Consider the following 15,115-nt stretch of genomic DNA (forward strand, 5'->3'; position numbering starts at 1 on the left):
TTAGTTCCCTCACCTGAAAATGGGGGAGATATAGAAGTCTTACAAGTATTAGTCGAGATAATATATTTAAAGTATAACATGCCTGGCAAGACAAATCCTCTTCTGTATTCCCTGCTACAAAGATCACCTAACATGATGACAATTTCTAAGCAGCCTATCATAGGAAAAAGGAAGGGAGGAAGGGGGAAGAAGGGAGAAGAGGGAGGGAGGAGGGGAAAGAAGGAAGGGAGGGAGAGAGAGAAGAGACAGGCAGAAAGACAAGGCAAAAACAAAGAATGAAAGAAGGACAAAAGATGGAGTGACAAGAATGAAAAACAAAGAAAGACCAGAAGGGGTGGGAGAGACAAAGACTGAGGGGAACACAAAGAAAGGAAGGAGGGACAGGAAATGGGGGGGTAGGTGGGGGACATACCAGCAGTTCTTCTTGCAGCTGCTGATTCACGGAACATACATATAACTGAAGCGACTTCAACGTCAACATGCTCGAATGCACAGGGATTCGGAACATTTCATTAAACACCAGGGGAGCCTGGAATTCCAGAGCCTTAGAGCAGTAAGTGTTCGGTGTGCCAGAGTCGATGGGCGGCAAATAAACGCGGATGTGACTGGAACCAGAAAGAAGGGGGAAAAGACAGAGAGGTGACACGATGACACACACGAACCACACACATGCATACACACACGTGGGTTTCCCTGTTCGGACGTCCGTGGGCAGAATTTTAAAGTCTTTTATTCCAAAGAAAGGTCCTTTTCTCAACTAAGAGGAAGCCCAAACAATTTACATGCCCCTGGAGACTGGGGGGTGGGAGCACTCACAGAGAGAGGCTTAAAAGTCAGTCGTTAGGACTTCGGAAGGACTCAGAGGTCCCGCTTCCAGCAGCCTGTCGGGGAGCCACCTGCACTGACCTCCCCACGGCCTTTGGCTCCCTCTTCAAGCTCCGCCTGCCTCACCTCCAAGACTGTGCGCACCAGCCTGGGGTGCCTGCCCCATCCACCCTCGGCCCCCCAAGACCAACGAGAAGCTCAAACACCGGTGAATGCTGCAAAGTACACCATCGGGGGGAGCAAAGTCCCCGGCGGAGCCCTCAGCCACTCACGAGCGGGTTGCTCCCAGGGCTTTAGAAGCCGAGTTCGCCAAGACTCGCCAAGGGGAGCACCCTTGGCCTTGAAGGGCCCGTCGCCGGGCGCTCCGCCGCCCGCTCAGCGGGACCCCCCGGGCAGCCGTCCGGGCTGCGGGGCTCGCGGGGGTCGCGCCTCCCAGGGCACTGACACGTGCTCCTCCTTCACTCCAACCACGGCCCGGTCCCACCGGGAGCCCTTCCCTCCGGTGCGCAGGAGCAGAGCCGGCGCCACGGCCCAGGGTCTAAACCGAGCGCTGCTGCTCAGCGTGGCTGCGGCACCTACGCAGCCCGGGTGTGTGAACTTCGTCTGCCTCAAATAATAACTGCTCTCTCTTAAAACGTGTAATAATCCTTTCTATTTCAGACATTCCCTGGTATTTTATTACGAATAAACTTTGGAAGTCGGGTTCCAAAACCATCTTTTCTGTCCCCGAGCTGCCGGGCAGGCGGCCCAGGAGCTGCCGTCGTGGGCTGGGGGTGCCCCCCGGGGCCCCGAAGGGAAACGCTGCCGGCAAGCGAGCTTACACTTTGCAGTCTTCCTTCAGGACCAGCCCCGCAAAGTTCTTCAGCTGGAGCACGTTCACGAGAAGACATTCGCTGGCACTGTCGAGCCTAGAGAAGGAGGAGGAGGCGGTCCACACGCTGCACGTGCCCCAGGGCGGAAGGCTCCTCGCCGCCGACCCCCAGCGGTGGCCCTCCACTGGGGGTGCCTGTGCACCCTCCCCCCAGACACGCGCACATCTGGAGGCACTTCTGATGTCGGGACTGGGTGCAGGCGGGAGGCCAGGTGTTACTAGCGCCTACTGAGCGGCAGCCAGGGATGCTGCTCGACATCCTCCAGCGCATAGGTCAGCCCCCAAAGCGAAGGAGGAGCCAGTCCCAGATGGCAATGGTGCCACCTCGACTGGAGTGATAAGTGAGCAAAACAAAGTCGTGGGGACACAAGCATCCTGCCGTGCCAGTCTGGACACTACTGATTACTGCTTTTCACCGAAACTATGATCAGAACCCAAAAAGCTTTGTGTGGCAGCCCACCTGGTTCCTCACTCTGGGCAGGAGGGGACCAGCCTCCTGCTCTGTGCAGTGGCGGACACAGGCGACTCCAGGTGGAATGTGTGGTAACTGCCCAGGGCTTTCTGTGCCCCCCACCTCCATGACGTCACAGCTCCTAGGGAGCTGTGATGCTCAGTGTTGGAGGACAGCAGTGGAGCTGCTCATCCTCATCTCTCCTTCCTGCCACCTGTGTCCCCTCACAGGAGACCCTGAAGTGGTCTGGGGGTGTCCAGGCCCAGAGCAGCACCCAGACCACAGGGGTCCCTGCATCTCTCCCAGCCTGGAAGTGTGAGTCACTGGGTGGGCCCAATCTAGAGGTCATCTCTAGTAACAACAGGGTAGGGCTCTCTTATACTCACAAAAATCCAACGTGGATCTGGGGCCCTTCATTACCACAAATGTCTCCGTGTGTAGACTCTTCAGTATCTTCACTCCTGAACAAACCAGAAAGCCACCGGGGTTATTCCACAGGGAACCGGTCACTGCAGCTTTAGCAGAAGCTCTCTCGTGTTAGGGGCGCTTCTTACCGAGAAGGGCTTTCTTAAGTTGTGACACAAATAAATAGTTTATGTGACTAAAAGGACAAAGCAGGCCCGTCATACCTCAGTGGGCACCTGCCTACAAAGTGCTCTTGTTTTTGAGAAAATAACTTGGGATACTTTTCAAAATCACATGTGCTATTCAGGGCAAGGTTCCAAACTAACTTTTAAACCATCTGTGCTAAGTGAAATGTCTGACAGACACCTGGAAGGAAACAATGACATCAAACATATCAAATCAAGATAAAGTCCAGAATCCCAAAAGCGTTTTATTGTTACAAACGGATTCCTCTAGCTTAGGAAAGAAGAGAAGGAGGGAGAACCTCATTTCTAATGAATGCCCTTTCTAAAAAGGCAGGTCTCTCTTGTACACCGGCTCTCCTTCCCCAGCTCTCATGGGCTTAGGCCTTCAACTGCCCAGGGCCTGCCTGGAGGAAGTCATCCTCGAACCACAGGAGGAGGGCCAACCTCCAGACGTCACACAGAAGCCAGAGGACTTTTCTTCGTGGGTTGCTGAGGTCTGACCTACCAGAGTTGAGAGAAGTCGGGAAAAGATTCTAGCCTTGGTGACACACACAAACCTTCAACATGCAGAAGTCCCAGGATGCATACGTTTTGCGCTTAACAGTAACACTGTGGAAAGTGGGCTTAGGGGTAAGATCTAACCTTTTAGTTGGAGGCTCAAATACCCCGCTATCGCTCGCGAGCGAATAATCCGACAGGCATGCAGACACTCGCCGTGCTCTCCTCTCCAACCTCTTGGCGCTATCTTCTCGAAGGGTCACTGCTACAAACAAGAGACACACCTGGGGTCAGGAGGTGACAGCACAGGAGGCCGGGGACCATGATGCTAAGAAATGAACCTCTAAGTTAGGCCACATACAAGTTACTAAGTGTTTCAGGGACATGCCATTATATATGCATCCATCATATATGCATGCATATGTTTGAATATGTTGCACTCAAAATCTTTTTGAATATTGAAAAACTGATGAAATAGACTTCTGGCTACTTCTTTAAAAGCTCTTTGAACAGTCACAAATCTCTCTTCACCTCCTTAATGAGCACACAGAACAGAATATGAAGGGGGGATGCCCATTTGTATCACACTTTGAAAGAGACCATCACACAGGAAAGACGGGGAAGAGATGTTACCCCGAATGTGGACAGTGCCGGTTACCTAAATGTATGCGAGTGGGGCATGGGGCATTTTTCATTTCCTTCTTTATGCTGCTTAGAATTTCCTGTATTTCATACACTAAACATATACTATATATTTTATCAGAAAAAAACATTTTTTTTAATTATCCAAATAAACCCTAACAAGACACAGTGACTTTCAAGTCAGAGGACCCAGCTGACCCCAGACTCAGCCTTTGGAAACGCTCCTATGATGGTGGTATCCTCCGCAGCAGCCCTGGGGCCAGACTGGCTTCCAAAATTGCTTTCCAGGGGTTAGCAAGCTACTGTTACTAGGCAGCTTATTTTTGCCTTGTATCCCTTCTGATCAAGAACTGAAAATAAGCATCAACATTCTTCCTTTCAGCATTTCATCAACTGTCTCTGTTCTTCCCCGCACAAGTTCCTTCCCACAAAGCCAATAAATGCAGGCATACAATCCTCCCGTGCTAAGCGTGAAGGTGCGCACAGGCGTCTCAACGCTTTCCAGAGCGGCAGGCTTGGTTCGAATACAGAAATTTAACACGGAGCCCCGAACTGAGCCTTACTCTGACATCGCCATGCCTCCCGTTAACAGCGCAGGTCCCTCTGGCCACTTTGCACTTCTCTTTAGCCATCTAAGTTCTGAACGTGAAAACCTGGGCATCTCTGCATACCTATGTTGAGGGAAATGTCCAGTCCAATGATGACCAGCTCGCTCAACTAAACCATTATTCACACACAACAGTTAAATCCGAACACACTAAACAGCATACAGGGCTGTGGTCTTCGGTCTTAACCACCTCAACTGTAGACAAAAGCTGACCTTCCAAAGGTCTGCAATGCCAAGCCTGGGCAGCTACAGGCATCTCCCTGAGGGTCAGGGACCAAAGCTGGCTCCAGTCTAGGGTGGCCGGAGGCAGGGACTCTCAAAGCCCAGCTCTTCTTGTCACTCCTGCCACAAGGGAGGCCCCAACTCCCCCAGCTGGGGACTGCAGGTGGAACTGTTCGTTGCGTGGATCTCTAGCAAACAAAGCTGCTCCCCATCTCCGGCCCTGGCCCTGCTGCTCAGCACGGCTCCTGGGCACAGCCTTGCATTCTCTCAAGGAAATAACACCAAGCAGTGACCCTAAGCACTTCTGGTTCACCCGACGGTACAACCCGCACAGAATGTCTCTCTCATTGCAATGGCAGTCCACGAGGAGAAAAAGGAAATGAAGGAATGAATCCTCACTGCTCCCAGGCTTAGTCCCCGCGCTCACGGAGCAACTGGAAGCAGTTGTTGGAAGGGAGTATGATGAACAGTCGTCCTGGGTGAAGAAAAGCGCACAGCAGATCCCACACTACATCCCCCCGCCGTCTGCTCTCGGGCTTCGAGGTGAGACGGAGCACAGGGACCAATGCCAGTGAAGGCAGGAATAAACAATCTTCCAAACCTGCATTTTAAAAATCTCTGGCCTTTCCATCACGACAGACAGATATACACACGCTGAGACCTAAGGACATCAACACTGCTTGACGGAAAAAAATATAATGAAAGTCACATTTGGGGCAAAGCTGCCAGCTGGCATACACTAAAATAATGAAAGCCACTGAAGTCTGGGAAAAAATACAGAGGAATAAGTACTGCAAACTTTTAGAAAAGTTCTTATACAACTTTAGTAGCCAGAATAAACATTAATATTGAATTAATAATAATAGTAACTAGTGAGCTACGTTAAAGTACAACTATGCGGTCTGCCCTTCTCGGCCACACCCCCCCATCCTAAACACACTGATTCATTGCACAAAGACGTGCCTGCTGCCTGACCAACGAGGTGAAGGATTCCAAGGTCACTTACAGTGAACGTTTCTGTCGAGCCGCATGAGAAAAGAGATAAAAGAAAAGCACAAAGTGAAAAAACTGCAGAATTTAAGCCAACAATTTTAAACAGAGTATAATAAAAGTATCAGTAAACAGATGAACAAAATCAAGGTTTTCCCAGATTTAGATTAGTGAGTACTGATGGGAAATGAAAATAGGAAAAGATTTCAAATCATGACACATTTGACTTTTTTTTTTTTTTTTAAGATTTTATTTTTAAGTAACCTCTACACCCAACGTGGGGCTCGAATTCACAGCCCCGAGATCAAGAGTCGCACGCTCCACCGACTGAGCCAACCAGGCATCCTGACACATTTGGTTTTTAAAATCCCAGAAAGAGGGGCACCTGGGTGGTTCGGAGATTGACTGTCTACATTCCTCTCAGGGTGTGATCCCGGATCCTACGTCGGGCTCCCTGCAGGGAGCCTGCTTCTCCCTCTGTGTCTCTGCCTCTCTGTGTCTTTCATAAGTAAACAAAATCTTCAAAAAATAAATAAATAAAATCCCAGAAAGATAAAAGTATAGAAAATATTCAAAATGTTCAAGGTTAGAGTGTATTTTCCCACTCTCCCCTCCCACTGTCTGCGTCCTCGGATTGATTTAACACACAATGGAAGGAATTATTCCTAGAGCTGGCTTTGTAGGTTTGGGCAATCTTGAATCTTATCTTAGTAAAATGTCATCTTTCTTTTTTTTTTTAATTTTATTTATTTATTCATGATAGACACAGAGAGAAAGAGACAGGCAGAGGGAGAAGCAGGTCCCACACCGGGAGGAGCCCGACGCAGGACTCAATCCCGGGACTCCAAGATCATGCCCCGGGCCAAAGGCAGGCGCTAAACCGCTGAGCCACCCAGGGATCCCAAATGTCATCTTTCTAAAACTCTCCAGAGGTCATACCTGAACTGTCCTCTTCCTCAGGAAACTAGAAAGTCAGAGGGAACTACATGACAGCAGGCATCATAAGCGGGGGGTGGAGTAACATAAGGACTAGAAGGATCTGTGCCAGCTTGTGAAGCTATGAGGACACTAGGCTCAAGCGTTCCCCCAAACGTCAAGAGAGGCAAGAAGTCACCCTGTGTCCATGCCTGAGGCTGGTTTCCCAACCCAGCACTCTGCGAGCACCCTCCACGACCAACGCATTCACTGAGTTAATGACTTCGAGTTGCAAAAGATGGGCACCGAGGGGGCACTTGACGGTGAGCACTGGGTGTCACACTATATGTTGGCAAATCGAACTCCAATAAAAACATATATATATAAAAGAAAAAAAAGAAAAGACCCAAGTCACCGGACAACGTCACACAAGAATTTACCACGAGGTGGCAGTATCTGAACCCAGCATAAAGCAAATACCTCCCCGCGGAAGGAGTCTGAACCATTATCCAGTCAGCCAGAGTGGGAAGAAAAAAGAAATCAGGATCAGAAATCGAGTCAGCCCTTCTCCCTCCCACCCTGCCTTTCCCCAGGCCCCCAGGCCCTGTGTGGACTTTCCGCCTCACGGCACCGATACTCTTGGGTCTCACCTTTTGAAGACAGGCTGGCAGGGAGGCAAGGCAGTGACCACGATCAGCTTAAGCAACAACGGATGTGTAATTTGGGCCCGATTTTGTATTTTCTTTTTTGAATGAAAGGAGTACACAGGGGGGCACTGAACCTGTGATCATGAAGAATGAAGTGAACGAAGGGCACCTGCACAGGTGAATTACAGAAGCAGCAGAGGTGGGAACATGAAAGGTGCGTTCACAAACACACAGGAGACACCCAAATAACAGATGCCAAAAAGCCACGGGACTGCCTCAGGGCCTCCCAGATTTCTGGTTCAGCATGTAGGTGCTAACGGGACTAAGATTCTCTTATACAGATGACAAGCAGTGTGGTTATATACAGAAAAGTCGGGGTAACAGAACGGGGGTGAATGGAAGAGCCATCAAGAGCGCCTTGCTCACGGGCAGGGAAGCCAAGACTCAGCCAAGTCCCAGGCGGTGCTCATGCCCACACAGCTAGCCAGTCAGCAGAGTCTGGGCCTCTAAGCTGCGAGGCTGACACCGTTTCCACCACACCACCCTGGCTGTGTCCTCATGTTTTCTCTCTGGCCCCTGCTGCTGAAGGAGTCCCCGGCACATGAGCAGAGTTTCTCAGCCTCAGCACTACTGCCATTTTGGCTGGGTCAGCCCTCGTGGGGCTGCAGGATGTGGAGCAGCATCCCTGGTGCCCGCACTCCCACCCCCCACCCGCACCAGAGGCCAGGGGCCCCTCCCTACCGCGGCCTTCAGTTGTGACAACCAGCCACTGACAAGCACCTACCAGGGTTCAAAAGCTCCCCTGGTTGAGATCCACTAAGCTATACAAATACCTGGTGTTTGCCTACACAGAATGGCTAAAACCTTTCTGCTGTAAATAACAGCTCAGGAACTCCAGGAATGAGACCTTGCTCTCAATCCTCTCTGGAACCTAAGGAAGTTAAAAGTTGCCACAATTTGGCTCAAGAAATCACATAAGGTCAAGGTACCAGGAGAGTTAGGGTCCGGGCCCCGCCTTGTGCATAAGCCATCAACTGGAATATTCTTTAGGACAAGAGTTCCATTTTCCACATGGGCTACAACCAGACAGGGCCTGGCACCAAGGAGAAGCTGAATTAACACTGACCAGATGGACAAAGTTCACGTTGCTCGATTTGGGGACCACCAGAGAAATCGCTTCGGTAGAAATGACGGATGCTTACCGGCACGTCTTTTGAAATTACACCAATTATTTTCATTCCCATGTTTGATAAACTACACCTTTGACAACTGTAAGGACACAGGATGAAGAGATGAAGTCACAGGGACAGAGGAAGTAGAGATTTCCACCGGCAGACACCGTCCACGTGCTGCTGTTGGGTGGCCCCCACCCTGGAAGGTTCTGGGAGCAGCTGCTGCCCAGGGGAGAGTGCGGTTCTCACCATCGTTTTCATCAATTAGGCATGTTCGGATAATAGGCCGAACACCTGGGAAAAGACGACTGTGCCATTTCCGTGACCTCTCCGGGCCCAGCGTGCAAGCCCCACGAGGAAAGCACGCAGCACACAGGCGGGCATGCTTCCCCACCCTGCCGACAGTCTGAAACCTAAAGCTCACTAGGGAACTGAAGAGCCAGCGGACTTCAGTGCAACGGCCCACGGTCTCTTCCCCGAATCTAAGAGCCTCCTCTTCCCCGGACGGAGGAAACCCCAGGACTTCTCGATACTTACTTGCAGCTGTGGGAGCAGTGGTCACTTGAGGTCCCCGCTCGCGAGGTCCTTCCCCATCCCCGGGGAACCCGTGTGGCTGAAGGGACACCGTGCCTGGCAAGTCTTCATCCCCCAAAGCAGAGGCCTGAGCCCGCAGTCTGTCAAGGGTACCCAGGCCGGGCACCTCGAAAGTGTCCCCCAGTTGGGTCAAGGGCGAGTCGCGGGAGGCCGGAAGGAAAGGCGTGTCCAAGGGGGAGCTCGGGGGGGACAGCGAGGACAGGGAGGAGCGCGAGGACAGAGATGCCAAGGACTGTGGTGTGTCCAGGGAGCGCCTCTGCTTGTGGAAGCCTGAAGGCACCGGGGGATCCAAGAAGGGGGCATCACGCCCCAGGGAGTCGAAGGGGATGAGATCGAAGCGCAGCAGCTGGCCACACTCGGCGTCAGGCTTGTCGTACTGTGGGAGGCCATAGATGTCGGTGAAGCTGACTGAGCTCAAGGACCCCCGGCTGGAGGCCAGCGAGCCCCGGCTGGAGGCCAGGGACCCACGACTGCTCCCCGAAGACACGGTCAGGGTGCTGGCAGACAGGCTGAAACGAGACATACCCCACACTCTTCAACGTGTGGCCTGAAGGCCCATGCTGGAGCCCCACTGTCCCCCACTGCCGAGCTGAGCACCTGGTCTGTTCCAGAGGGAACGACATCCAGCCTCATCCTGCCACCAACCAGAGCACGTCCTTAACCACTCACGAGCACTTCTAAGGCACCATCACTAATATTTCCTTCATTTCCCTCTGAGTGTCAGTAGAGAGTGGTAGGTAACATCAGGGAAACGTGCCTAACATCAAGTTCCAGCTCAAACGCGGACCAGCGAGTACACTGGGTCAAGTGATTTGTCCTCAGGACCGCCCCCCCACTTTGTCACTGGGGGCTGGGAGACCATCATTTCTACCTCAAGGCATTTTTAGGAGGAATGACAAAGAAATAATACATAGAAAGCCCTTCATATTACACTTCACCATACAGTAAGTACTGGAAAACAGAAGCTATTATTGAGCATGCCAATCTTCCGTTAAAAATGTTCCTATCATTTTTTTTTTAAAACAACAAAATAGAACCATCCATGTGCATGTGGAGATGGATACACACACTTCGGAAGCTGCTAATTCAATCACAGAATCATTGGCCAAACTTGACTTCAGACTCGTTATTCTGCAGCCAACCTGGTTCTCCTCACATTCCCCGGATCCCACATGAGCAGCTCCTCTTAAAAATACAGCGTAGCCCCTTGCCACTGTGTGTGCCAGCGCTTCGGGCTCTAAGTGCCGGGAGGAGGGAAACAAGCTAAAGGGGATGATGAAGTTCACGGACACGTCATTATAACGTGGTAATTCAGTACAGTTTCCTCTTCTAAAGCCACCTACCTTCCGAGGGGCGCCCGGATGGCTCAGCGGGTTAAGCGTCTGACTCCTGATTTTGGCTCAGGTCCTGATCTCAGGGTGGTGAGATCGCGGAGCCTGCTTGAGATCCTCTCTCTCCCTCTGCCCCTCCTCCCCTCAAAATCAGAATCAAAATAAAGAAAGTTACCCACCTTTTTAACTGGGACTGGAGATAGGACGCGAGGCGGGTGGCTTCTTCCAGCTGCATAAGGAGGCAATTTCTTTTTTCCTGAAGCAGAATCCTGTAGGTAAGAAAACAGGCCATTGGTGGATTTCAAAAATAGTGAGTTTATAATCTTCCCAATCAGAAATTCAACTGTAAATTCCCCCAAATGATTTAGGTTTCAACGACTAAGTTCTAATAACCACATCTGGGTCACAGACACCAAGATAACAGAGGCTGTTTCATCTTGCTTGAAACTGTGCCCCCAGCACCCTGTACAGTGCCTGAGCCACTACAGGAGCTCCACAGATGGGGGGATGTGAACGGATGGGGTGGGGGGAAGGACAGGTGTGTGAACAGACAGAAGGGATGAGAGGCTAGACTAAAAGATGGACTCAGACACAGAGCAACACAGCAATCTACTGGAATTTCTTAGAACAAATCAGAGTCCCTCACTTAAGCCCTGCTCTGGGCAAAAATGCATGCAATTCTAAAATCCATAGAATTAAGATTAGATACAAATAAAACAGCAACTGTCACAGGGTTGAAGGTAATTTTTTTTCTTCTTTCCACTTTCTTCTTTCTTATTTCTGAAATGAACTTTCTCCACTGCACTAAGTCCACTGCGTAGAACAGAGCCCGACGCTACATGTGCTCAACAGTTACTGAATGAATATGCTTGCCTCACAACAAAACAGTCCTTATTTATAAATCAAACGATGGCATTTACTGTGTGACTGCGTGGGCACCCTTAAGACAGGTGCTCTGTCCTTTGACAGGGGAAAGGCTTTATGCTGTCCCAACCCCCAGTGACACTCACTACCCCAGCGCAGACTTCCTACCTCACAACGAGGGCCCTGAGCCAAGACAGGCAGACTGGCCAAGCGGCTGGCACATCTCAGTCCTAAGACACCGACCTTCCTCACTTTGTCCTGGCTCCACACCGGGTCTAAGGCCCCCTAGTCTTCCCAGGGAAAGCCTCCTGCCTCAGGGGCCCGTGCCGGTTAGCGGCAGATCCGGAGGACACACGTGGGCCAAATCAGTCCCAGGAGAGGGCTCTACAACACAGGACTCAGCTCCTGGGCTGGTCCCACAAGAGACTCCCTCAGCTGCACGAGCCTGGCGGGCCCAGTTTCTAAACCTGGGCATCAAGGGTAACATCAGCTCCGTGGGGGTCCGTAGATTTGTATTCTGGGACCCCAGCACTCATGTGGGCTAGCATTTCCATGTGGCGAGGGCAAAAACAGTCAAGGGTGCATGAGTGTGGGGTCCTGAGAAGCAGGTGGCATTCATGGGACAGACTCCACCCCCCCTTAAGAGAACCAACCCAATGAACTCCCAGCCCCTCCTACCCAGCACACACACAACAGAATACCAAGGGCACAGAAGCACAGATGAAAACTTCAGTTCACAGCCCCTTTCAGACTCAAAACTCCCTGTTTGAGTGAAGTGACGGGGCACATGATCATGTTAAGCAAACTAAAATTCACTCTACCTATTCCGATGAGCTGGGCTCTGCAAATACCACTTCCCGCCAATACAGACATCAGCCACTAATGTCCCACACAGACCTCTATTAACGATGAATATCAAGCATCGATAGCCCCCATCACATACTGAGAACAAACAGGTGATTAGATAACAGGTATCAGGGCATCTGTATGGATGAAATAATTCAGGTGACCATTAAACTGTATGTACAGAATGCTCATACAGATTCAGCGTGTGGTCCTTTAACACACTGGATTTTGGGCAGCCCGGGTGGCTCAGCGGTTTAGTGCCGCCTTTAGCCCAGGGAGTGATCCTGGAGACCCGGGATCGAGTCCCGCGTCGGGCTCCCTGCATGGACCCTGCTTCTCCCTCTGCCTGTGTCTCTGACTCTCTCTCTCTCTCTGTGTGTCTCATGAATAAATAAATAAAATCTTTAAATAAAAAAAAAAGCCACACTGGATTTTAAGGTCCAGTAGATTATCAAATGCCGGGGAGTAGGGTGCTTTCCAAAGCTCAGCTGATACCCACAGATAAACTTCTGGCAGCTGTGAAATGTGCAAAGCCGGCCCAGCCTGCGACACAGCCCCTGATCATGCGTGGCGAGTGGAAGCCTGGAGCCGGGCACACACCGGGCTGAGCACAAGGGCTCGGGATGCTAGGCCAGCTTCACACCCTCGGCGCCAGCAAAGCACCCAGCACAGACTGAGGAGAGGCACATCTGAGACCGGCCACATGCCAGGCTGCCGGCTTCCTGCTGCAACAGAGAGCGTAGATTTTCCTGGTGGAAACCTAAGTCGCAAGCCACGGGGCTCCATCTCCGTGCCAGCGCCTGCCTCCCACCCTCCTGCTGCCAAACCCCATCTGTCCAGGCCGCTGGCGGGCAGACAAGGGGAAAGCACTCCGGTAGTGGGAAGGGGCGGGGGCTGAGCCGGGGGCTCCCATCTTCCCGCCCTTCATCCCCTCCTGCTTCTGAACACGAGCCCAGGACCAAGCTGGCACCACCCGCAGAAGAGAGGGAGCACGTTCCCTGCACCTCCTGCCTTCCCGCTACTTGGCAAGAAAACACAGCAGGCGGTAGATCCCTGAGTACCAACACTCAGGACCGATCCTGCCCAGTGCAAGTTCTCCAATTTGGCTTTTCCACCTGGTTCTTCACTCGGAGCTGAGGCCTGCATGCTCCCAAAACCGCGGGAGCCAGCGCACCTTTCCGTGGCGCCCTGCACAGATGTGGCCCGGGCCCGCTGGATCTCCTCCTCCAGGCGCCTCCTCTCCTCCTCCAGCCGGGCCACGTCTTCCACCGGCCTTCTCTGCTGAATGATGAGCTGTAGCTCTTGGAGCAGGGCTTCCTTCTCCTTGATGAGCTGCAGCCGGTCCCTGTCGGCCTCGGCCAGACCCGGCCAGGACTCGTTATCAAGCTGGGCCAGCTGCTGCTGGATAGTCGAGACTCTGCAAGAGATGGGCCCAGAAAAGTCCGTGAGGTCAAAATACACCTTCACACCTTCTCAACACCATCACACTGAGTCTAGAAACTCACTCTGCTAAGTAAATACTGACATTATTGCACCGAGTGACCCTTAAATGACAAAAACAAAGCATTGGGAAATTGCGGGTAATAAAGAGAGTGTGGAGGTCCTCTGCATAACCTCCCTGGCCTAGGAGATCAGGGAGGGCAGGAAGCATGGCATGCTCGTGTCAAAGCACTGATGAAAAGGCTGACATCCTCCCACGGCCGTGCACTGTGCTGTCTCAGACCCGAGCCCTGCTGCACGGCACCGCCCCAGGGCAGGTGGAACCAGCTCCTCTCCCTGCGGCTCCCATCGTCAGTAGCTTAACACGGTGCTGGATGTGCTAGAGACGCTTCTGGCTTCCCGCCTGCACTGCCGCGCCTCACCGCCCACACCACCTGGACACGACGGGAGAGACACCCCCCCCCCCCAAGTCCGGCGCTCCCGTCTTCCAGCTCGGTGGGCCCTTTCCGGCACCAGGGACCTTGAGCATGGGGACATTTGGAACACCTCGCAGAGAGCACACGCTCAGCAAGAGCCAAACGCACGAACTGGGAGCAAACACAGCAGCAAATACACAAAAGCATGAGAGTCGGCTCCGCTAAGCGTGCCCGCGGCATGAGCTCAGCAGGGGCGTGCAAACCAGCCAGCCTCGCTAAATGTATCAGCACGACCATCCTCCAGGTGTCAAATACGGGCTCTGGGGTCACTTTCCACGTGCCTAGGTCTCCGCGTGCTTGCTTGGTGCACACACTGCATCGCTTTGCGTCCTGAGCTGTTGCTGAACACAGGTGAAATGAGATGGAAGTGGCTCATGTTTTCAGAGCACCCTTTCACAGGCAGAGGAGAAGGATTTCCGCCCCTCAAGTTTAAGCGAGGCTAAATACGAGGGCTATCTGTTTTCAGACAAACGAGGGATGCTGGACTCGCCCTGACCCCGGTGCTGTGGATGGCAGATGTTGGCATACATGCCCAAAAAATAAAATCCAGAGACTTCTCTGAGGTCACAGAGAGTTGTGAAGACAGCGAAGGGGCAGGGGCACATGGCCCTGTATCCTCTAAGGCAGCGACTCTCCAAGTGGGGTCCCTGAGCGGCAGCCTTGGCATTAGTGGGAGCTTTGTGACAAATGGAAACCTCAGGTGCCACCCGAAGGCTGTTGCATGTGACACTCTGGGGATGGGGGTGGGCAATCCGGGCTTTAACAAGTCCTCCAGGTACTTCTGATGCTTAAGTCTGAAAACCTTCTGCTTTCAGGCAGCCCAGCCTGGTCTGGAGCATCCTAATTGGCCATGCAGCTCTTAGGGGCTTGCATTAGGTTCCACTGTAATGATCCTCACTAAAATAGGAATGGCAGGAGGGCTCCTGACACTACCCTGTCCCCTGCCCAGGGCACACAAACTAATCAAAGCTGGCATCCCACCTGCTAGGTCCAGACCTCAGAATCCTTCCTTGTGCTCCCTTGCAGATACCGCCTATCAACTGCTGTCAGTCCTCATGTTAAAGCCCGTTGGCCAGCCCTGCACCAGCTCAGGCTCCTCTTGAGCTAGACATGAGCCTGGGGACTACCCAGCCT

The 15,115-nt window shown here is 52.3% G+C and overlaps 1 protein-coding gene across 3 annotated transcripts in view; it reads right to left on the reverse strand.

Annotated features, from left to right (window-relative positions):
* The window catches only part of WWC3 (WWC family member 3), a 120,572-nt gene that overhangs the window by 15,555 nt on the left and 89,902 nt on the right, over positions 1-15,115 (reverse strand). For all 3 annotated transcript variants that reach the window (XM_072817171.1, XM_072817173.1, XM_072817170.1), the window contains 7 exons: positions 13,240-13,482; positions 10,535-10,624; positions 8,968-9,533; positions 3,380-3,500; positions 2,534-2,608; positions 1,647-1,733; positions 413-605 (listed from right to left, as the gene is read on the reverse strand). In XM_072817171.1, coding sequence (XP_072673272.1) covers positions 413-605; positions 1,647-1,733; positions 2,534-2,608; positions 3,380-3,500; positions 8,968-9,533; positions 10,535-10,624; positions 13,240-13,482 — 1,375 coding nt within the window. The remainder of the gene's footprint in view (positions 1-412; positions 606-1,646; positions 1,734-2,533; positions 2,609-3,379; positions 3,501-8,967; positions 9,534-10,534; positions 10,625-13,239; positions 13,483-15,115) is intronic.

This window comes from Canis lupus, chromosome X (assembly GCF_048164855.1).
Source record: "Canis lupus baileyi chromosome X, mCanLup2.hap1, whole genome shotgun sequence".
Taxonomy (NCBI): domain Eukaryota; kingdom Metazoa; phylum Chordata; class Mammalia; order Carnivora; family Canidae; genus Canis; species Canis lupus.